The sequence below is a fragment of the Sparus aurata genome, chromosome 6 (genome assembly GCF_900880675.1).
Source record: "Sparus aurata chromosome 6, fSpaAur1.1, whole genome shotgun sequence".
NCBI lineage: Eukaryota > Metazoa > Chordata > Actinopteri > Spariformes > Sparidae > Sparus > Sparus aurata.
The window spans coordinates 9,046,516-9,068,961 of NC_044192.1; the positions used below are offsets into that span (position 1 = coordinate 9,046,516).

General features: G+C 39.4%; 2 protein-coding genes across 3 annotated transcripts; both read left to right on the forward strand.

Annotated features, from left to right (window-relative positions):
- The first annotated feature begins 3,702 nt into the window (after positions 1-3,702).
- LOC115583801 (protein hairy-like) lies at positions 3,703-5,233 on the forward strand. Its single transcript, XM_030420993.1, has 2 exons — positions 3,703-3,853; positions 3,969-5,233. Exons 1-2 carry the CDS (start codon positions 3,731-3,733, stop codon positions 4,299-4,301), a joined length of 456 nt encoding a protein of 151 aa, XP_030276853.1. The 5' UTR covers positions 3,703-3,730; the 3' UTR covers positions 4,302-5,233.
- Positions 5,234-6,895: 1,662 nt separating this feature from the next.
- pank4 (pantothenate kinase 4 (inactive)) lies at positions 6,896-19,432 on the forward strand. 2 transcript variants are annotated; one of them, XM_030421408.1, is made up of 20 exons: positions 6,896-7,056; positions 7,524-7,606; positions 7,808-8,016; positions 8,637-8,820; positions 9,795-9,887; positions 10,005-10,158; positions 10,491-10,672; positions 10,831-10,912; positions 11,796-11,896; positions 12,212-12,217; positions 12,975-13,130; positions 14,231-14,343; positions 14,707-14,794; positions 15,083-15,234; positions 15,776-15,831; positions 16,529-16,578; positions 16,700-16,804; positions 16,887-16,987; positions 17,165-17,233; positions 17,688-19,432. In XM_030421408.1, exons 1-20 carry the CDS (start codon positions 6,933-6,935, stop codon positions 17,935-17,937), a joined length of 2,358 nt encoding a protein of 785 aa, XP_030277268.1. In that variant the 5' UTR covers positions 6,896-6,932; the 3' UTR covers positions 17,938-19,432. The 2 variants fall into 2 exon arrangements, with proteins under 2 accessions (XP_030277268.1, XP_030277269.1); XM_030421409.1 differs by lacking the exon at positions 12,212-12,217.
- The last annotated feature ends 3,014 nt before the right edge of the window (positions 19,433-22,446 follow it).

A 22,446-nucleotide genomic window follows, 5' to 3' on the forward strand; every position in this document is an offset into this window, starting at 1 on the left:
ACGAGACAAAGACGTCTGAGGAGGGGGGGAGGAATTCTTTACTCCTGAATTTTAAAGTGCATTTTTTACTCCCTAAACATGACAGTTTGTATATTTAGAGCTGATATGTTTTTTATTTTATTGCCTAAACGTTTAAAGTTGGAGATTTGCGCTCAATGAAAATGTAAATTAAGAGCAGTCTGTTTAAAGAAAATTAAAATCATTAAACATCATCAAAAAACAATTGTGCTGAGTTATCAAATCTGAGTGTGTTATTTAACTTAAAGTACTACAGTGTCTATTTTTTTATTTTAAAGTTGTAGTCTATAGTATCGTTTTTTACATTTCCTTTTGATTTAATGGTTTCAAGTGTTTTATTTTTCATGTTAAGTTTTGATTTATTCTATTTTCACCCTTACTTAATCTTATCTTTACTATTTTGTCTCTTATTTTGTTTTTGTCTGATAGTTTAAACCTTATTTTTATGCATTTATTGTATTTATTGGGTTTTTATATTCAATATAATCTCCAGTTCATTTTCTGTCCCTGTTCATTAATTTAATTTCTGCATGTAACATCTGTGTTGTGAAGCCCTTTAATTTACATTTCTTGAAAGATGAAAGATGTCAAACAAATCAAGCATCGGCCTCGATCCTTTTAATACACAAAATATGGTAAGACTTTCCGTGAATCGCCCTATTTAGCGAAGTAAATAAACATTTGATAAATGGCGAATATAGCAGATATAAATGTTTATTAATGTACTTGTACCAGAACTATAACTCTTCCCGTGGGCCTTCATACGTAAAAACATAGTTATAATAACATAGAATTCGTCTGCATAGGATAATCAGTATTGTTGCAAATACCGTACATTAACAAACAGGTAAAGAAAATCATATAAATCTGCTCACAACTACTTTAAAGTAGTTTATATACCGCTTATAAAGACTAAAAGTAAAGTGGTACCAGAAGTAAATAGTTCAAAACATATAATTACAATTATGCAGTTGTTAGTTTCTCATCCCCAGTCAAAATATTTGTGGTTATTTCTCCGGCTCTTGTCTCTTAATTGAGGAGAGTGTCTAAACAACAAACGTACCCTCGGGGGAACGCCGGGAGCTGCTTGTGTGGGGAGGAATTAGCATTTAACAAGGCACAAGTCTATTGTTGAGTGGGAGCGCTGAGTGTGGGAAAGCCGTGAGAGGCAGAGTCACAGTTCAGTGTGATTAGCATCCTCAGCCCCACCAGCACCTGACTGCTCTCCGAGGGGAGTTGGCACACTTCACAGGAAGATTTCTGTCTCTCTTTCTTCTCGTCTTCTTTCACTGTCTGTCTGGCGTCTGATCCAGACTCTCTAACTTTTTGCCAACTTCATTTCCCCCTCTCGTTTTTCTGGTCATCATTTCGATCTGAGCCTTTATATTTTTTTTCTTTGGAGGGTGCCAAATTGTCACTGAAATGTCGACCTTACAACGAGAGCTGCAAAGACTTTTGTTTTACATCTTGTTTCTGTTTGAGAAACATCTAAATCAGCTGACTGATGTTTGCGAACAGACAGTGGGGGAAATGTAACTAAACACATTTACTCAAGTACAGTAGTTAAGCACACATTTAAGGAACTTGTAGTTTACCTCAATACAACTATATACTTCTACTCCTAAACATCTCAGAGGTCATAATGTACTTTTTACCCCACTAGATTTGTCTGAAAGCTTCCCTTCCTGTCCAGTAAAAAACAGGATGAAGTGTTTGATAATGGGTAAATGCTCCCACTTCTACAGTGTTGTTAAAAGTTCCTAAAAGTCAAACTTGAGTAAAAGTAAAGATATTGTGTTAAAACATACTTCAAGTCACCTATACTTGAGTGAAAGTCTTGTAAAGTGTCTGATATCAAATTTACTCAAAGTACTACTAGAGCACAAAGTTCTATTAGAGCACATTATATATATATATCTATATTAATTTATTAATTGTACACTATGGATACACCGGTTATAAACCAGCTTATCTGAGACATGTTTATTTTTAAATCCAGTTGCTGAAAAAATGTATAAAGTAAAGAGCAGGAAAAAAAGTAATGAAGTCCATCAAAACTGTGCTGAAGGACATGTCGAGACAACAACCACAATAACAACAAAAACATCAAAACAAGTTAGTAGTTAGTTAGTATAGAAATGCATTAAATAATAAAGTGCATAGACAAGGCAACAGTTTTAAGGCAATTGGGAAGTAACTGCAGCTGACAGCGTCACTTTCCATTATTCTGCATTAAATGAATTTAAAAAAGGGATCTCAAGTTTAAGTCTCTGATCCGACAATCAGCACTTGGAACTGAAGCCATTTGTCCGATCTTAAATTATGACCGCTTTCAATCAGTAAATGTACTTAGTGACATTCCATCACTGAATTTTAGGGTGAAATAAACTTTTTAAAAAGGCTCCTGGAATACCTGGAAATAACACTGACACAAAGCTGGAAACAGGCTGTTTTTTTCTGACGTCATGAAAAGCAGAATTTTAGAGAACAACTCTATAAACACGTGTTAGCATAGCTGTATATCAATATACCCAACAGCATATAAAGCAAAAATAAACATGTTAAACATCTACAGCAGCAAAATATGACATGAACATCAATGTAGTAGTATATCAACCTAAATACATTGGATATAATACTAAAGTACTTTAGAGACATTTTGCTGCTTTACATACTTAATTAAAGTTCTGAATGCAGGACTTTTACTTGTAGTGAAGTATTTTCACAGTGTGGTATTGGTACTTTTACTTAAGGAGAGGATCTGAATACTTCTTTCACTGCTGCTAAAAGACAAAAGAGAGCGCAGACATTTTTGGCGGACTTTTTCAGGAAAAGGTCATTTGGTCTTCCTTGAACAATTGATAAGTAACCCGTGCCAAACTTTCCCTCCTTTTCCCTCCAGATGGTTCGCGCCTTCAGCTTCTGCCCCTTTGCTCCGTGCACTCGCCAATAAAGCATTCAAACCCCTTTTGTGGTCCACAGATCACAGCTCCCACGATTCAGTGTGGGAAACTCTGACTGACGCTTTACTCACTGGAACAACTTGTCAAAAGACAGAAGGCACATCTGTCTCATCTGGAGGACTTTCAGCTGAATGAGTTTGACTTCACTGTTTCTACGGGTGACGTGGTGGAAGAACTATTCAGACTCTTTACTTAAGCAAAAGCACCAAACTATGAAAATACTCACATAACTACAAATAAAAGTACTGCACTGAAAACCTTAAAATATTTAAGTATTATCAGAAAAGTGTACAAGTATTAAATACATGTTATATTACATGTTTGAGGTTGAGCAAATTTGAACTATGACTACATTTTTAGACACGGTCAACTTCTCACAGACTGATACTTTTAAATGTATGCATCAGCACCTCTGAGGAATGAGGGTGTTTTGATGTTGAGGACAATCGCCCAGTCGTTCTCCCACGTGTGCGATCTGATGATGAGCGTGTGCTCAGTCAAAGTCATTGATCCCAGCATCAAGCAGCAGATCTGCTCTCTCTACAGGGTCACCACTTTCCCAGATTCACACAGAGTCCTCCACCTGTTCCCCTGAGACCTAACCATTGTCCCTGAAGCAATTCAGCGTGCTGCTGCTCCACATGCCTTTTTGTGTCACCGAGCTCTCTGATTGGCTTAGACTGTGAGAAACTCCACTCAGACCAAGACCCACACATTCATATGGAGATGTGGGACTATAAATAGGAGGGATGAAGCCAGCAGAGATCAGATTCTCTCTACAGAGACCTCTACAGCACAGAGATCCAGCCATGGCACCTACAATCACTGCAGCAATGACCAATTCTCAGGAGCATCTCACTCTGACCCACAAGGTAAATTCAAGATCCAACAACATTTCAAATATCATTAATGAGAAGTTGTCTTTGTTCATGATCACACTTGACTCCAGAATAAGTTGTCTAATGACTTTGTTCTTTCTTTCTGCAGCTCAGAAAGCCTCTGGTGGAGAAGTTACGCAGAGAGCGAATCAACAGCAGCATTGAGCATCTCAAGTCTCTCCTGGGTCCAGACTTCCTCAAACAGCAGCCAGACTCCAAGCTGGAGAAAGCAGACATCCTGGAGATGACAGTTTGTGTCCTGAGACGACTGCAGCAGCAGCATCACCAGCAGAGAAGACTGCTGAACCACGTCAACAAGCTGCAGTCCTCCTCTGACAACAACCTGACAGAGGCTGACTTCTCTCCTCTGAGCTCCACAGTCCAGACCAGCATCACCAAAGACAAGAGTCCAGACAACAGCGCCCTCTGGAGGCCGTGGTAGACACCAACTCACTGGAGTTACTACCACACAAACTCACATGACCACATTGGTCAAAGATTACTGGACTGAATCCTTTGAAATTTGATGGACTTGTTCTTCTGTATGTACAGAAGGCTGTATATTGTGTATTGAGTTTGTTCAAGATGATATTTCCTGAGGAAATGACAGCAACAATATCTTTCAAGTTGAGAAAGAGAACATCTTGTCATGCATGTTGCATGAACAACATCTGATTGCATCTGCAATTATTATCATACCTCACTGTACTTCATGTGTTGGTAGTTTATGCTGTGATAACATTTGTTATCTTTTGATTGTTATTGATCATATTGATCATAACCCTTAACTGTCCTTTTTATGGACATATTGTCATAATGAACTTTAATCTCTCTGATTAATCAAAACTGATCTGTTGTGAGATCCAAATGTTTATACTTTTTCTAAAAGTTTTACTTAATGTCACGATTTATTGATTTATCAATAGAATTAGAAATTGGTCAATACTGACCAGCTTTAAGTCCTGTTCGTTTTCTGTATCAAGATTGATTCAGTAACAGGGATTTGCAAATCTTAGCTACTTTCTGGTAGCATCATTTCCTTTTTGGTGGACTTGATTAACTTTTTACTCTGTAAAAGATTATTGATCCATGTTGGGTCTTGAAGTCTTCTGTTCGATCATCAACATGTTTTGTTGTGTCAACAGTACAAATTAATATTTGAACATTATTTTCTCTATGTAAGAGAGTTGATTCACCTTGTTTAGGTTGTGCTAAACGATTCCCTGTCTTTTGTAAAGACACTGAAGTTGTTCACTTTACTCTACTTGAGTACATTGTCTTGGACTACAAGCATTGACTGTGATGGATCATCACCACTAGTGTCTCAATTATGAGGCCAATTTATTCTTTCTTGAATAAAAAACATCAACTGAATCTTGAACTGAGTCGTTTCATTCTGAATGCAGTAAGATTTACATTATTTACAGGGCTTCTGTACTGGATTATATCAATTTGCATGGCTGCTATAGTATATTGTCTCCATCTATGGCTGCACAATATGGTTATAAAATCATACTGAGATTATTCTGACAGCTGTTAAGATTGCAAAATGATTCATGATTAGTGGGAATGGTCAATTTTGCATCAAGATTTTCATTTTCCATGACAAGGTATATCAAAATCATTATGATAGGACGTTTCCTGGGGCCTGTAGACAAGTGTTTTCTTAACTCTGGGAAACCAAAGTAAATCATCAATACATTTGACCTGTATCAAAAATAGCACGTTCTACAATGTGGATATTATACTTAGCCATATTACAAATTTAATTATATTTAAATCATGTTTGTACAACCATTTTCCAGCCCTTTGCAGTCAATAGTCTTCTCGAAAAAGCATACAACAAAACAATTCAGTTATGGCTGGACATCACCATCTAGTGGTTAGTTTATGTACATGCCCTTTAACACAAAGAAATACAGTACATGGAGCTGTCAACCTCATTGACACTGTTGAGACAGTTTTTCTCTTTGATCCTTTCAGTAGCTTCAGAACATCTTATTCCACACTGTGCCACAGTATCTCATATTTACATAAACTATAGCAGCTTGTTTCAACCCTTCAGTGGTGCTTCAGGATGTCATCACTTGGTGAAATATTAAAACCCAAGATCCCACGGTTTTTGCTGCACCTTTTTTCATCATAAGATGGAAATATTCTTCATGTATTGTGCTTCATTTTTTAAAATCTCCCCCCAGAATTCATACTGACATATTTTTTTTTTGTTGGAACCTTTTGTATCTCAGCTAGCATTAAAACAATTAAGTTATGTAGGTTGGAACAATGTGTGTCTGCACAGTATATATTTTTTCTTACCCGCCAATGAGCTGCTGCTTGATAAAGGATTTTAAAAGCAAAAAAGTTTTTTTTAATAAGCTTAATCAATGCCAAAATGTTCTCTTACACTGGTTGAATGAGACACACGTCTTTTTACTGGATTTTAGTGCTCCTTATGTTTAAAAAAGGACATGTGACTCATTTACTCAAATTAAATGACAGATTCCTCTTTTTTATTAAATTTTAATGGTTCTTCTGTTTCTTATGCAAGAAAAAACGTTAACGAAAAATATCACAAGCACTGAAAACCAGTTAAAAGAGGTATCTCTCATTTTACCAGTGCGAGAAGATGATTTTTCATGAAAATATTGATAGAAAATATAACGAAGACTAGAATTAAATATAAAAAAATGTGTCTCACTCAACCAGTGTAGGAAGACACTTCGGCACTGATTTTGAATCAATGGGTCACATGACATGGATTCTATTGACAAGAAATGCAGATTTTTCACAAATAATATGAATCCGCCTACGATAGTTAATTCATGTCAGCTTTTAGTCAGAGTAGGTAATACAATAACATATTTTTGTGTTCGGATATAGACAGAGGGAACACAATAAAACGACGGTGTGTCTTTATGGCACAGGTGTTTACTGAGTTCATGCTCTGATTTAAATGTTTACAAATCTACCCCACGGACCACATCCGCCTCTCAGGCTGTACGTGCATGCTGATTGGACGGCTGGAGGGGGCACGCTCGTACGCTACGCACGGAGCGTCAAATCATTGTCGACCATGGCGGAATTTGTTCGACTTGACAGCAGCACAAGTAGACATACCATGGACAAAAGCATTACTCTGCCTCCTGACGAAATATTCCGCAATTTGGAGAACGCAAAGCGGTTCGCGATAGACATAGGTACCTGAGAATGTACAAGTTTTCTTCATTGCTTCGGCCACTTTCGCTCGAACGAAGCTAATCTTTTGGAGCAGCTATGCCGCAGCCTTGTACTGTGACAACACATGACTTTTTAGTGAGAGTAAACAAGACAAAGCTAACGTTAGCAGCTTAAATTCGTGTTTAATTGCGATTCGTTTGACAGCAAGCGTGTGCAGCGTGACGGCGGACGTCTTGCTGAGATTTCAGGATTATCTTTACCTGATAAAGCGAAGGTGTGGCAAACAAACCTGGCCAACTTTGACAAGTGCAGCAGCGTTGACGTTAGCTGCTAGCTAAGCTAGCTCATGTTTTATGTGTTTTTCGTCACTGTTTAGCTAACAGTACAGCTCCACAGTCCACAGGGCGTTAGGTTGAAGCCTGGATCCTAATCTACCTTGTATATTTTGTTATCTAACTGGTTTCTTCATGTTGTTTTGCTTTAACAGGTGGGTCTCTCACAAAGCTTGCCTACTACTCGACTGTACAACACAAAGTGGCCAAAGTTCGGTCTTTCGACAAAGCTACGAAGGTAAATATTCCTGTAAAAACGGTTATGTCATTGTGCTAAGCTTTCCTGCATCACACACAGTCCAAATTGCATGCACAGGGTAAAGCTCACATCCCCTGTTAACCTGCACTATCTGTATGTGAACACGCCACAGCTAACAGCTGTTATCTAGATGACCCAACATACACTACATGGAGGATTCATTCTCTGTTTCCATCCCAGGAGGCTGCCAGTGACAAGCTCTATGAAATCTCCGTGCAGGAAGAGGTCACTGCCCGCCTGCACTTTATCAAGTTTGAAAATGCCTACATTGAAACATGTCTGGACTTCATCAAAGACCATCTGGTCAACACAGAAACCAAAGTCATCAAAGCCACAGGTGGAGGGGCACACAAGTTCAAAGAGCTCATTGAGAGGAAACTGGGACTCAAGTGAGTATTTTGTTGTTGCTTTGGGACTGATGCTGCACATTGTTGTACCGTAGAGGCTGCATGCAACAACACAAACAGAAAGGAAGGGACTTTTCGGGCATATTATGGATGACTAAGTTGTCACAACAATTGGCCTCTCCTCATCCTGTAACTGTTTTTGCACTCAAAGCAATATCCTGCCTTCTTCCTGCGAATCAGATTGAAACACAAAACAAATTTGATCCTTGAGGCGACCTTATTGTATTTGATTTGATTTCACTCTGTTATGAAGACCGCTCTGGAAAGCATCCACTTTTTATTGGCTTTCAAACTGCGGCAGCCACTTTGCTGGCTAACCAAACATTGTGAAGCAACAGAGCACTCGTATAATGGTTGTCTTTATATCATCTGCATCCCCCGGTGGTGATTAAACTCAGAGAAAGGGGAACATATTAGTGAAAATTTCCCTACGTATTTCTTTAGAATTAACGTGTCTAGTTGGTTCTCCACGCACAGCTTCTTGTTGTAGTAAAATGTAAATATCAAGTAATACTGATTTAAAAAAAGGAAACTTAATGAGGATAAAAGATTTAGTTTAAATCATCTGTGGCCAGACTTAATTGACTCTTTCATTGTGGCAGAGTGGACAAAGAGGATGAGATGACTTGTCTCATCAAGGGCTGTAACTTCGTGCTGAGGAACATACCCCACGAGGCGTTCGTTTATGCCAAGCATGCCGACTCAGAGTTCCGCTTTCAGACGACTCAACCAGACATCTTCCCTTACCTGCTCGTAAACATCGGCTCAGGGGTCTCCATAGTGAAGGTAATAACTGGTAACCTGAAGTAAGGAAAGGAGGTCTCCCTGATAAAGAATTTAAAGTAGAGCTTGGTTGACTAAATGAGCATTAGTTGTAGTTAGTTAGTAGTTAAAAAATCTGTCATTGTTTAAGCCAATTATGACGCAAAATCACTTATAATTCTCTCGTTTCATTCTCTCCGGTGTGAGAAATTGTTGCTATTTTTATGTTAACATGATGTTAAACTAGAGCTACAATGTTTAGTCAGTTATTCGATTAACTGATCGAAAGACAAAATTATATTTTGATTCATTTGCTGCTTTTCTCTGTCATTTATTGTAGATAACGACAAGTCTTTGGGTTTTAAACTGCTGGATGGACTTATTGAGCAATTTTAAGACGTTACTTTGGGCTCTGGGAAATCGGGAAGAGCTATTTTTTCACATTGTACAAAGAAAACCATTCATCTAGTAATCGTTTAAATAATCCATAATCAAAATAATCGTTTGTTGCAGCCCTATAGTAATTTGAGGACATCACCTTGACCATATTTTTTTAATCCTCTGACATTTTATAGATGACTCTCCACATTCTACTACAAATTCTAGACAAAAATGTTACATCAGTTTGTAAACAGTGCATTCAGTACAGAGTCTACGAGTCGGCAGAAACAAAGAGTGGTGGTAACCTTTTAAGAATATGTTTATGGTTTAACCCTCCAGTATCTTGGCTCCGGTATATATTTTTTGCTCAAAAAATCCAGTACAAGTTTGGCTCTCCAGACAATTTGACCTAATTTTGTAGGTAGTGGCTTGAGGCGCTTACCCTTTAAATGAAATGATCTAGTTTTGACTGAGGGTTATGTCTTTAGCTGCTGTGTAGGATAGAGGCTATTAAAATGACTGACATAGTAAAACTGCATCTTGTGTTTACTGTTCAGTGGTGGCTTTTTCCAGATGTCTAGCATTTGTATAAACCAGGGTCTCTCCCTCTTGAACAGGTTGAATCAGAGGACAAATTTGAGCGAATAGGAGGAAGCTCGATAGGTGGAGGGACGTTCTGGGGCCTCGGAGCCTTGCTCACCAAAACAAAGGTACCGTAAACAACTTCTACTGTCAGACTGTAACAGCTGTTACGATTAAAGATGTCCTTTAAGTGTAATATTTTGTTCCCTTAAGCCTCCTGAACTCTACCCTTTATTCTTCTGTAGAGATTTGATGAGTTGCTACAGTTGGCCTCAAAAGGGCAGCACACCAGTGTCGACATGCTGGTTAAAGATATCTACGGAGGATCTTACGGGTCTTTGGGATTGACTGGAGATCTTATTGCGAGTAGTTTTGGAAAGTCTGCAACTGCTGACAAAGGTGACACATGGACACACACTTCCCCGTTACTGTATATATTTATCGATCCAGGTCAATAAAAGACTGTACACACTTTAGGTATTGTAGGATGTATATGCAGTTACATTTTTTTTATCAGACCAATTCATACATTAAACCTCCACCCTTCTTTTTACTTACTTACTTAGTACTTGAAAGGTGGGTGGAAAAGTTATAAGCTTCCTAATTTGAAGTTTTACTGAAGAGTCCCTGCCATTGTACTGTCAATATATTAGTACTGAAATATTCAAATGTCAATCTTGTGATGTCGATATTTTGTCGTCATGTCTCTGTAACTCTCTTCCGAATTGCAGAGTTCTCTAAAGAAGATATGGCCAAGAGCTTACTCCATATGATCAGCAACGACATCGGACAGCTGGCCTGTCTGTATGCGAAGCTCCACAACCTGTCCAGAGTTTACTTTGGAGGCTTCTTCATCAGAGGACACCCCGTCACCATGCACACAATCACCTACAGCATCAACTTCTTCACCAAGGCAAGGACACATCCTCTTAGTGCTCTACAAGCCTCCCTAATTGTCTGTTTTTTTCTCATTCTCACCAATAAATCTGAGTTTAATCTTGAACTTTGTTTTTTGTGCTGAACTTGACAGTGTTCGACCTCCAACACAGATTTTGTTCTTTGTTTTTTCAGGGTGAAGTTCAGGCCTTGTTTCTAAGACATGAAGGTTATCTGGGAGCCATTGGAGCATTTCTTAAAGGAGCAGAGGAGGACAGTAAGGAAAAAGCTACAAATTCAAATTATTTTGCTCAATTTGATGTCAACAGGGCCACTGTATGTATAGATGAATATTAGGCTGAAACATATGAATGTCATTCAACAGTGTGTAAAGGAAAAGTATTTTGAAAATATCTCTTTTTGTAAAAGTGCGACTTTTATGTGGAACTATTCGCTGTAGCTTTCACTCACATTAGGCAACTCCTCCCTCACACATTGAGCTCCCTGGAAACTTGTAGTCTTACAGGAAGCAGGTTCCTGTATGTTTTCGCTAATGTCAGGTATGAATAAAATCTCCAGTCTTCAGTTTTGAAACCACCTCCTTTACCAAAAGAAGATGTATGAGATACTTTTCCTAAGTCAGTATATCACCTACAGTAGATGGCGGCTTCCAGGGTCGAGAGCAATGTACGGCTGTGGATGAGGGCCGTACCAAACTGTACTCAGACACCTCTAAAAAGGCCCTCCTAAAAAACATTATCAGTGAACATTTACGCTGTATCTGTAATGTTTTCACTGCTTTACCTTGCTGTCAGAAAGATCATGCCAGTGGGAGACTATGCTTTTATATCTCTCTAAAGTCACCAGACTCCTTTAGCAAAAACGGTAATTTTGCCTCATGGAACTGAGGAGTTGCTGTTCTTCTGCAGCACCAACCAGTTGCCTTATCCTAACATTTTAAAACACAGACAATCAACTGGAAATACGCTGACTGTTGTACCTCATACACCCCCGACATGAAGACTAATAACAGACTGAAATTACGCCAAATAACCACATAAAAAGAAGTATGAATACTGGTCTTAAAAATGAGAAAATGCACTATAATGCAAATGTTACAACATACACATATCATGATTCACCTTCTTCTTCTCCTCTAGATCCAAACCAGTACAGTTGGGGGGAGAATTATGCAGGAAGCTCAGGTCTGATGAGCGTGTCTCCAGATATGAACCCCATGCAGCGTGCACGCAGTGGGACGGTGAGTCCGAGCGATCGCATTTAAATCTGAAACGATTAATAGATGAGCTGTCACCTCTTAAATTATCATCAGCTATTTTCATAATTGATTAATCGACTTGAGTAAAGATGTAAAAATTTTTAAATGTGAATATTTTCTGGTTTCTTGACTCTATATAAACTCTGTATCTATCTGTGGTCTTCTAATCTCCTTTATGGGATCATTGCTGTCCGTACTGAAGCCTTCAACATCCATAAGACATTCATTAATATCTGAAAATCTTTTTTTCATCTCCTCTCCACACATTCCTCTTGTCTTCCTAACTCTCTACTTCAGTTTCCCGTAAGTACCTCAGTCTGCTTCACTTGTGTGCCCTGGTTTGATGACGTGCAGCTCACAGTGCCTCGTTCTTTAGATGTCGGCGCACCAATTAAGTATTTAGTCATGTCAGGCATGAGAGAGTCCTGAGAGTTTCCTTTTAGCTCAGCTTTGATTTTGATGAAGATCTGACTGCTGTTTTGTTCCTGCTGTGAAGATGGGGAAAAAAACAGTGTTTGATGTTTTTGGGTCTTTGGTGTGATACTCTGAGCTGGCAGGCCTCGGTAATGTAGAGCATCAGGAGCTGTTAGCCTCCGTTAGCATTAGCTGCCACTCTCACCACTGAATTTCCTGCTTCTTTCCTGGCTTTCATTAACTAGTTTTCATTAGTGCAAACTGTGTGATGCAGCACTGCAAATGAAGTATTAATTAATCTTTGGGGACTTGGCACTCAAGAAACCCTCTATCGATGTATATTCTTCAATTGACTTCCTCTAATGGACTATTGATTGTGTCCCGCAATTAATTAATCTGTTTGCTTCCTCTGGCTTTTAGGATGAAATCTTGCAAGAATGTTTCTTCCTGTCTGCGGTGTTGTCTTACTAACCGTGTGAAATCTACCACAGTATTGCTGCGAAAAGGCAAACACTGTTAAATATATTTGAGAATAATCTGAGTGAGAGCTGGATTGGCTTTGATGTTTTGAGGAGCTGAAAGAAGCACTGTGCAGTTGTGGAAAGACAGACAGCATGTGTCCTCTCTGTGTCTTTGTTGTGTCTAGTTTGACATGTTGGAGATGGACCGTCTGGAGAGGCAGCTGGTGAACCTGCCTCTGCTGCAGGACCCTTCATCTTACATCCCCGACACCATGGATCTCACAGAGGACGCTCTGGCCCGTGAATACTGGCTGTACTGCTTCGAAGAGGCCCTAGATGGGGTAAGATGTCAGTTCATGCTTTTCGAATCTGGAGTCTGAAATTAACAGGTAACTGCAGCATTGAGTGAGAGCGCTGCAGCTGGCAGCTGCAAAACCGGATTACAGACATTTATTCCGCTGAGTTACATGTGAAAATATCAAAAGAGGAGCAAGAGTGAGAGCAGGGACATCAGAGAAGCAGCGGGGGAAATCAGCATGTAGAGCCAGAATATTGCTCATCTAAGGATTTATTCGCAAGAGACTACTATTACCTGGGGACCTCAACTAAGTCGTAATAATCGTGGGGCGTCTGTGATCTTAATCCTGTGTGAATCTGCCATGTTTGTGATTTGTATACATTAACATTTCAACACATTACCAACCACATGCCACCAAACAGTATTAGACATGTCAGCGATTCGGGGTTGTATTTCCTTTTCAGCAGCTATTTTCTTTTGTCAATTGAACAAATAGGAAATGTAATCACGGCTCAGAATATGTAGAATAGCAGTAAACACTGTGCTTTGCAATCAGCTAACGGTTCAGAGCAGGTACTTCCTTTTTATCAGTGAAATCGTGCCAGATAAATAGATAATATTTATATTGTTCAATAATATAACACATTGAAGCATTTATTACGTCGGCTACAGTAGGAAGCAGTTTGAACCTTGAAAGTTGGTTTGCAATCCACCATTAAAAATGGTTTCAGAGTAAGAAACATGATATTGATGATTGCAATATATGTTTTGCAAAGGGAGAGAGAGAGGAGGAAACAAATCTGTAATATCTCATTATATCTGGCTCTCTATATCTTCGTGTTCTTACCCTCAGGTGTGCATAAACTACAAGTTAGGAACTTCTTTTTAAAATACAAAAATGTGAAATTAACAATAATCTTCATAGAATCGGCCATGAGAAACAGGTAATCAGTATCCGCTGAATAAAGTCCTAACCTGTGCATCACTAATCACAGTATGATATCATGTCACATCATCTGTGTTTAACTTGTTATCTGCATTAATGTAAATATTGGTTTTATTTGTTTATTTTTCCCCCTCAGTACTTGTATGCTGTGGATGTTTTGAACATAGCTGATTACTGTTCTTGTTTTCTCTGAGCAGGTGGTCAAGAGAGCCGTCGCGAGCCAGCCCGACATGCCGGAGGCAGCCGAGCGAGCCGAGAAGTTCCGCCAGAAATACAGACACAAGCTTCAGACGCTCCGCCATCAGCCTTTGTAAGGACTGTTCTTGTTTTTACTCTGTCTGACCCAAAGATTGCTTTAAGTCGACTAAACTTCAAGTCTTTTCTTCAACATCTGCATTAGTTTCATGTCTTCGTACCTGCTGTAACTGCCAAAGTGTTTGTCAATGAAAAAGCGAAGACTTGATGTTGAATGTCTATGGCTTTCCATCTTTTTTTTAAAAACTGTGATGATATCAGAATGATAAACACGGAGCTGTCGATAAAATTAGACGAAACATAACACTGTGTCAAGCCACAATACAAGCACCACAAGTGCTATGCATCCACTGCCCCCAGCCCCGTTGTGTGTCTGTTTTCTCTCTGGCTAATGTAGAGTGCTTCTCTTCTCACCTAGTGCTTATGGATCCCTCACTGTCAGAAGTCTGTTAGACACGAGGGAACACTGTTTAAACGAGTTCAACTTTCCTGATCCCTACTCTAAGGTCTGAGTGAAATCTATCAACCTACTCTGTCTTTTTTGTCTTCTTTTGTGTGTCAGCCTGTGCGGCCCTCACTGATCACATTTGCCAGCTTCTTACAATTTTATGTTTTCATACAGGCTCATGTTGTTGCACAGACAATTTATTTCTACCTCATGATTTCAACCTAGAATCATTATTCTTGACATATTTTCAGTGTTTAGCTTTTTGTTTTACATCTCTGAAAGCTGAAGATTACCAGTCTTTTAATTCTGTTTAAACTTGCTGTTTCATATCACTTCTCTCTTTTAGATCAAACAGAATGAGAATGACATCGCCCTCAAGTACTACCAGAAGGCAGTGAAGTCCTTGGAGGAGTTGAGCTGGGAAGAGAGACAGTTCGCCCTGGTCAGGGGCGTCCTGGCCGGAAATGTGTTCGACTGGGGAGCCAAGGCCGTGTCAGAGTGAGTGGAGTTAATGGATTTTGTATCCTGCTCTGCCGGATTGTGGTCAGTGGGAGAGGCTCTGGTTGTATATTGTAGTTTCGTGCTGCAACAGATTTGAACTGGGGAGTTTTTCATTTCACTGCTGTGGTGACCAGTTTGGCAGTGTTACATTGGTTTGATAAGTTAGTGACCACGAGGCAGCACGGATTCAAAGTAAACCAAATAAAAAAAAACTGTTAAAGAACCTCAGGAATGCCTATCATTCATCAAGAAAAAAAGAATGGAACAGCATCCCGAAGATTCTTTAAGATTATCTTAAGTTTCTGTTGCCATTTGAAGATTCGAGTAAGTCTGTTGACAGGGAATCACAGTGATCTTATCTTGTGATGGCCTAAAAGGTCAGCTATGGCGTGAAATGCTCGTTATCTATTACAGGATGTGCTGCAGAGGCAGATTAATGTAGGTTTCAGTCTGAATATTTGGTAAGTTTGATGTTTTGATTTTCATCCTGTGATCCAAATGTCTCACTTTTGCATATTTTCTTTTTGATGTCATGCAGTGTCCTGGAATCTGATCCTGAGTTTGGCTTTGAGCAGGCTAAACGGCAGCTGGAAGGTAGCAAAGTATTTCTCTTCTCTCTCTCTCTCAGATTTCCATGTTAGTTTTTCTTTTTTGTTTAAAGGTCCCATATTGTTGGAAATGACAGTTGCATATCTTTTCCGATTGGAAAGCACTTCTAGTTGAAGGGCCAGGTATCGTCTTTCGATACTTTTTATGGCACTGACCAAATTGCAGCGATACTCTCCAGTATTAAAAAATGTCTCTTCATTCAAAACCAAATTCCAAGACCCTAAGACTTCAATTTCATCAGCGTCATTGAGGGAAAAAGCATGCAGCATGCTTGTTGTGCCAGTATCTAATAGTGCTGGTGATTGGCTGTCTCGAGACATGCAGGAATGGTCGCTCACGGTTGCAAAAATGACGGCAAAGGTAATGTGGGAACACGCTGGGCCGTCCCTGCTCAGGCCTGTGAGAGCTGACCAATCAGAGCAGACGTGGGTTTACGGTAGCGAGGCGTTAAAGAGACGGGAGCTGAAACAGAGCCTTCAGACAGAGACACTGAAGCAAGTAAACATCTTCTAGTAGAAGCCCAAAATAGAAGTATGAACCTGAAAATGAGCATTATATTGAACCTTTAATATCTTTTTGAGCAGCAATAAACAAATGAAATATTGAGAGACTCTTAGAATGACTTTAGGTCCACAGATTTGGCACCTTGGACTAATTTATTTATTTATTTTTTTCTCCTCAGAGCGACCATGGCTTGTCGACTCCTATGACCAGTGGCTTGAGAGATTAAGGGTCAGTTTTTTTCTCTGCTCTTTCATTTCAAAACCAAGTTATTTGCTGCAACAGTGTTTCTGTGTTATGTCTTTGTGATGATTAGTGCTTGAAAACAACCCATCCTGGTTTTCTCTTGCAGGGTCCTCCTCATAAGTGTGCCTTGTTTTTCGTAGATAATAGTGGAGTAGACATCATTCTAGGGGTGATTCCTTTTGTCAGAGAGCTTCTCTCTCGAGGAACAGAGGTAAGGAACTGTAACAGCGCGCTCTCAATTAATGAATATTAGTTAAATGTTAATCTAACTCTTCTGTCTGTCTGGCTTTTAGGTTGTGTTGGCCAGCAACTCTGGTCCAGCTTTGAATGACGTAACGAATGGTGAACTGCAAATATTGACCGAAAGAATCGCTGCTATGGATCCAGTGATTCAGTGAGTGATGTTAAAAACAGACCGATGAGGAGTTACTGCCCTTTTCACGTTATTATATAATTATCTTTCCATTTTAAGATAATTTTCTGTGTCTGACCTCCTGCTTTCACACTGAAAAAAGCTTTTAAAAACAGCTGAAGATGATGTTCAGTGAACTGTGGTCTGTGTGATTTGTAGAGCTGGTCTGAGGGAGGACAGGTTGACGCTGGTCCAGAGCGGTTCCAGTTCACCCTGTCTGGATCTGAGGTTGGTTACTTGGCAAATTTTTCACTGGACATCTGCTTTGACAGATTAACAGAAAGAATATGTGAAGTGAGGATATTGTATTTGATTGTAGATAATATATCTTCGTAGGAGAGTTGAATTTGTTAAATTTTCAATTTTAAAAAACTTAAAAGATTCCACATCTTATATATTGGTGTAAATCAACTTTTGGAGCCAGCAATGCAGTTTAGCGTCAGCTTTTCAACATCCAGCATTCAGTTCTATAGTTTTCTATGTTTTATTGTAGATACTTACACTTTTACCCTTTCGATAGATGCAATATATGATATCCTAGTGGGTGGGTCAAGTTTGTGCTGGACATTTACACTTTTAAAAGCCAGGACTCTAAAAACCTGATGGAGAATTTATCAGACATACTGTAATTGTTGTCATCTAGTGTAGCAAAAGATGTTATCACGTTATATTCTCTGCCTAGCCGTCTGGACAAAGTGCTGGCGCAGGTGGTGCGGGAGCGACAGACCGACCTGGTGATCATCGAGGGAATGGGCCGAGCCATTCACACCAACTACTACGCCATGCTCAGCTGCGAGAGCCTCAAGATGGCCGTCATCAAGAACTCGTGGCTGGCAGACAGACTGGGAGGAAAGCTGTTTAGCGTGGTCTTCAAGTACGAGGTGCCGGCTGGAAAACCCAGTCAGGGCTCTGCGGCGGTGACGCCCTCGTGAGCCCGACAGAGCTCGAGTTTGAGCAGGACAGAACGCCGAAGTCGAGCAGCCAGGAAGGATCAGCTGGAGCTCTGAATGTAAGGATGGTGATTGTATACTGCCACTGAGTGAAAGACTGGTTGCAAAGCTGACTGTAAAATTAAGGCAGGTTTTTTAAGGTGATCATTAACAGGGAGACTGTATGTTTAATTTTGACACATTGTTGATTTTATTGCTGATTTCATGAACATGGTTTACAATGCTTTCTCGCAGGTCTCTGTTCACCATCCTGTTCAGTCACTTAGTTTGCTTCCATCATCGCTGCCTATTGATCTCATCTGGAGTTTGTTTTCATGGCTGTGTTCAGTAAACTTGAACAGACTGTTATGACAGATGAGACGCTCGGCTTGCAGAAAAAAAAACGAATGGAAAAACAAAAGTTTATTTTGTGTCAGCCATTGACATGCTGCCAACACACAACACTGAGCAGCCATATGGGCAAATTGTTTGGAGTGTGTTTGTGTGTTAGAGAGCAAGAGCTGCAGCAGTAATTACAGCTTTCAGCGGTAACACTTTTCACATGAAGTGTATTTAATGTGCCTTGAGGCTGATGTGATGAAAGCATCATTCACTTAGACTGCTTTTAATTTAAGGCAATCATACCGCACAAATATCTGCTTTTGTTTCCCAGCAACCTCACGCCATAGTCTTGTGAGAATCTATGGAACTCCTTCGTTTCATTACTGCCAGTGAATGATCTGAGATTAAGAAATGAATCATTGTCACTGTCACTTGTGTAGCTGTGGCGTCAGGGAAAACGTCTGATCAGTGAGAGAAGCAGCACTTTATCACAAAGAGATTTGGTCGTGTTCCTCCACAAGGTGGCAGTCTTCTACTGTGACGTAGTTTTTCATGGTATCTTAAAATCTTTTCCCAAGGTGCTTGGTGTCCAAAATTAACACTGCATATTTCAGGTTGAATATTCTGTCTCTGATCAAAGCATCGCTTGGAACTTGCTGTCACTGAGCTGGCCGTGGCATCAGTCCAGGGATTCATTGTAACTAACCGGCATGTTCAAGTACAAGCTGTAATCCATCTCTAAATCATACATGCAATTGTTTGAAGGCAATAATACTGCAGCAGGTAGTTGTAACGAACATCAAACACTGTGTGATTGTGAAGCGGTTGACTGTATTGGTGACTTCATCGTAATATCTGAATCTAAGGCAGGATGTGAATTCAAAAGCCTAAAATGTTCTCCAGAGTTACAGCTGCTTGACATGTGGACTCACATTGCAATATTGTAATTGTCGTTTGTACATACATGTGATATACAAGTGTGAGTGTGTGTGTGTATGTGTGTACACACATATATATATATATATTTCATTTGCCTCACTTCAGTTAAGCACACCAAGCACAATTTTTGTGTATTATTATTATTATTGTTATTATTATTATTATTATCCTGACAATCAATTTTAATTAAATGGTGAAAACCTTTTATTTTATTCTCGTTCTGTGTGTGCGTGTGTTCATTTCATGTGTCAGGTCAGGTTTGCAGTCGCGTAGAGGAATAAGGAAAGTTGAAAGTCGCCCCATATTAAAGACCCGAACCTGCCCGCGGCGGTATAAAAGCTCGACACCCTGGTATGTGGTTGGTTGATGCCTGCTGGGGAGCTGCGGGTTGATAATGCATGAGGACGCCTGGCGGGGGGTCCCCCTGCTTTCCCCCTCGCTCATCACTCTGACTGCCAAAACACATGCGCGCACACACACACACACACACACACGTTCTGCAAGACACCCTGGTGGATTTCGTGACATCTATGTGTGACGTACGTAAGGTCTGCCCTGGTTTTGCCTTTGTGTTTTTTCTAACTGTATAATTTTCAGTGCGGCAGGATTGTTTTCCTCCAGTATCTGTGCACTCATAGACAGATTATAATACAAAGGTTTTAGGACTGTATGTAATTCCTGCAGCTAGCCGGGTCTCTCAATCACAACAAAACTAAAAAACATCATTAGTGTGGACTCACGGGAGTTGTTGTCTTTATTGTTAGATTGCTGATGGAAATCTTTCTGACATGACTCGGGGCAGACATTTTCACACATGCAGTAATTGTTTGAAACTTTGATTCTCATCATGTTTAGTCTCATTTGCTGTCGTCCCTCCTGATTCTGTCCTCCAGGAGTTACAGCGACAGGTGAGCAGGTGAAACACACAGTTACCTTCAGTGAAATTATGGAGCGTTTAAGCACAGAAATAATCTCCATCCATACAAACACTCTCGTGAACACATAACACAAGGCCATTCATGTACAGTAGACACACGCCACGCCGTTTGTAAACAGGCAGCAGATTGTATACTCGGTTGCTTAGTTACAGAAGATACTATGAACAAGTCAAGGAAAACACGTTGGCACTCCACAGAATCTTCTTGGATAACTTTGTAAACATTGCCAGCAGCCATTTTTGTCCCTTTTCCATCATTGTATTATTAATGTCCATTCGGTCAATGTACAAACTCAAATACTCCAAGATTCTAACATAGTCCGAGTTCACATTTGTCAATGATGCTACAAATACTGACAAACATTCTGTATGTGTTTGTGTCATTGTTTAAAAAAAAAAAAAAAAGTTTCTGCCTGTTAAGATGTAAAGTAAGAGTGTCTGAATATCATCACTCCCTGGAAGGAGTTTTCCAAAAGTGCTGTTTTTCAGAGACCCAAAACTCTGTTTACCTGTTTACAAAAGGCCAAAAAGCATAAAAAAAATCTACTTTTTTAGGAATACCTGTGTACCTATGGACCGGGCCTACGTCTTGATATTTTTAAAGCACTGCACAAATGTTAGGACTTGGTGGAGAAAGTATACATCACAATATTTGTGACCAAACGCCACACTACTGATATTGTGACAATACTGTAGGGATGACTTTTGGTACATTCACAAAATATTAACACGGATATTTTGGATAACTAATCATCACTGATGTCAATATGATGACTAAGTAGATAAAGACAAGTATTAGAGTAGGCAGAACAGTATGGTAAGTTCAGAAATTAACAGTACAAAAGTTAATAAATATCCTAAATCTAAGCCCTTAAATAGTTTTATATCACAATATACTGTCAATACATGTTTAAACCCTGAGTGGCCACCCACCCTGGCGCAAATGGTTTTGTGTGTCCGTCAGTGATGTTTGTGCAGCCGAACCAGAACTCCCAGGTGCTGCACATGAACTTCAGAACCACACCGACACTTGAATGCACCGACCACGGGACCTCGTACAAAGTTGCAGTTTCAATAGACTTGTCTGTGCAGCTGCAGCGGGACGAACCGTCTAACGCCTGGCTTTTCACTGTCTAAGTTTCTAATTACAGGCAGGGCTGATAACACAGAGCCTGAGAAAACAGAGCAGCATTGACTGCAACTGTTTGCACAACACTAATTACTGTATTTACAGTAAACACTGATTTGAAAAGATGTTTTTTTCTTCAGCCTTGAATTCAGCACACTGAAGCTGAACCTTTTGTGGATTCTGACTGACAATAAACATCAATTTGATTGGACATGTGACCTTAAATGTACAATACGGTGCATTGTGCAACACCTTTTTTTTTTAAAGTAAATACAGTAAATTCCTCTTGTGTCTCCGGGGGAATCTGTCATAACTTCATCCTGACATCATTATTTACAAGAGATTTAAACTTCTTAATGTGTGAGAAGGTTGGAGCTTACAGTACTGGGATGTTCAAATAATGTCAGGTATGTCATAAAAGGCTTAAATACCTTGAAATTAGCAACATTCCTCTGGCTCTTACTATAATAGCTATTGCAGCGGATACCGTCCTTTTTCATCTGGCACACCTGATTGTTCTTCAACATGAACTTGAAAAGAAAAAGACACACAGATCCTGGATTTGTTGTCCTCGGTTCAGACATGTCTGCATCCTTGTTCCAACCATTTATCCAGAACTTTTAGCAAACTAATTCTGCTTTCAATAGTTTTCTTGTGTCATTCTCAGCAGGTGGTGTTCAGGTGTTACTGGAGGAAGTATTCAGTTGCTTTCTTTTATTAAATGCACTAAAACCAAGGTGTAAAAATACTCTTATTATAAGTAAAATTAGGGATGGGACGAATATATTTGGTAAGATTTCTTTGCAAGCACAATAAAAACCTCTCAGAATAAGCTGATCGTCACTTTCCATTATTTGAATAATTGTGAATATTCCTCACATCAGTGACTCGAGAAAGCTGTCAAACAGTCTTATGCTAACTTCTTAATTTATTCTGGATTGGCTGTTTCAGTGATGCAACAAAAATATTAGTTTCATAATAAAATGTAGTGTAATATGATTCTACTATGTTTGAAGAGGAATATTTTGCTGATTATTTGGATGATATCAAAATGATATGAACATTTTTAAACCTCATTGTCACCTATGACTGTTTGATTATCATACAGTACCATATTATTATTTTCACATTAGGATTTTAATGTTTTAGATTGTTACCAAGGCGT

Excerpts from the sequence above, each read along its gene's own strand:
- LOC115583801 (XM_030420993.1), top strand. The coding sequence starts at position 3,731 with ATGAAGCCAGCAGAGATCAGATTCTCTCTACAGAGACCTCTACAGCAC. Across the intron at positions 3,854-3,968 it reads ATCTCACTCTGACCCACAAG|CTCAGAAAGCCTCTGGTGGA; the intron begins GTAAATTCAAGA and ends TTCTTTCTGCAG.
- pank4 (XM_030421408.1), top strand. The coding sequence starts at position 6,933 with ATGGCGGAATTTGTTCGACTTGACAGCAGCACAAGTAGACATACCATG. Across the intron at positions 10,913-11,795 it reads TAAAGGAGCAGAGGAGGACA|ATCCAAACCAGTACAGTTGG; the intron begins GTAAGGAAAAAG and ends CTTCTCCTCTAG. Across the intron at positions 16,579-16,699 it reads AGTGGCTTGAGAGATTAAGG|GGTCCTCCTCATAAGTGTGC; the intron begins GTCAGTTTTTTT and ends TTTCTCTTGCAG.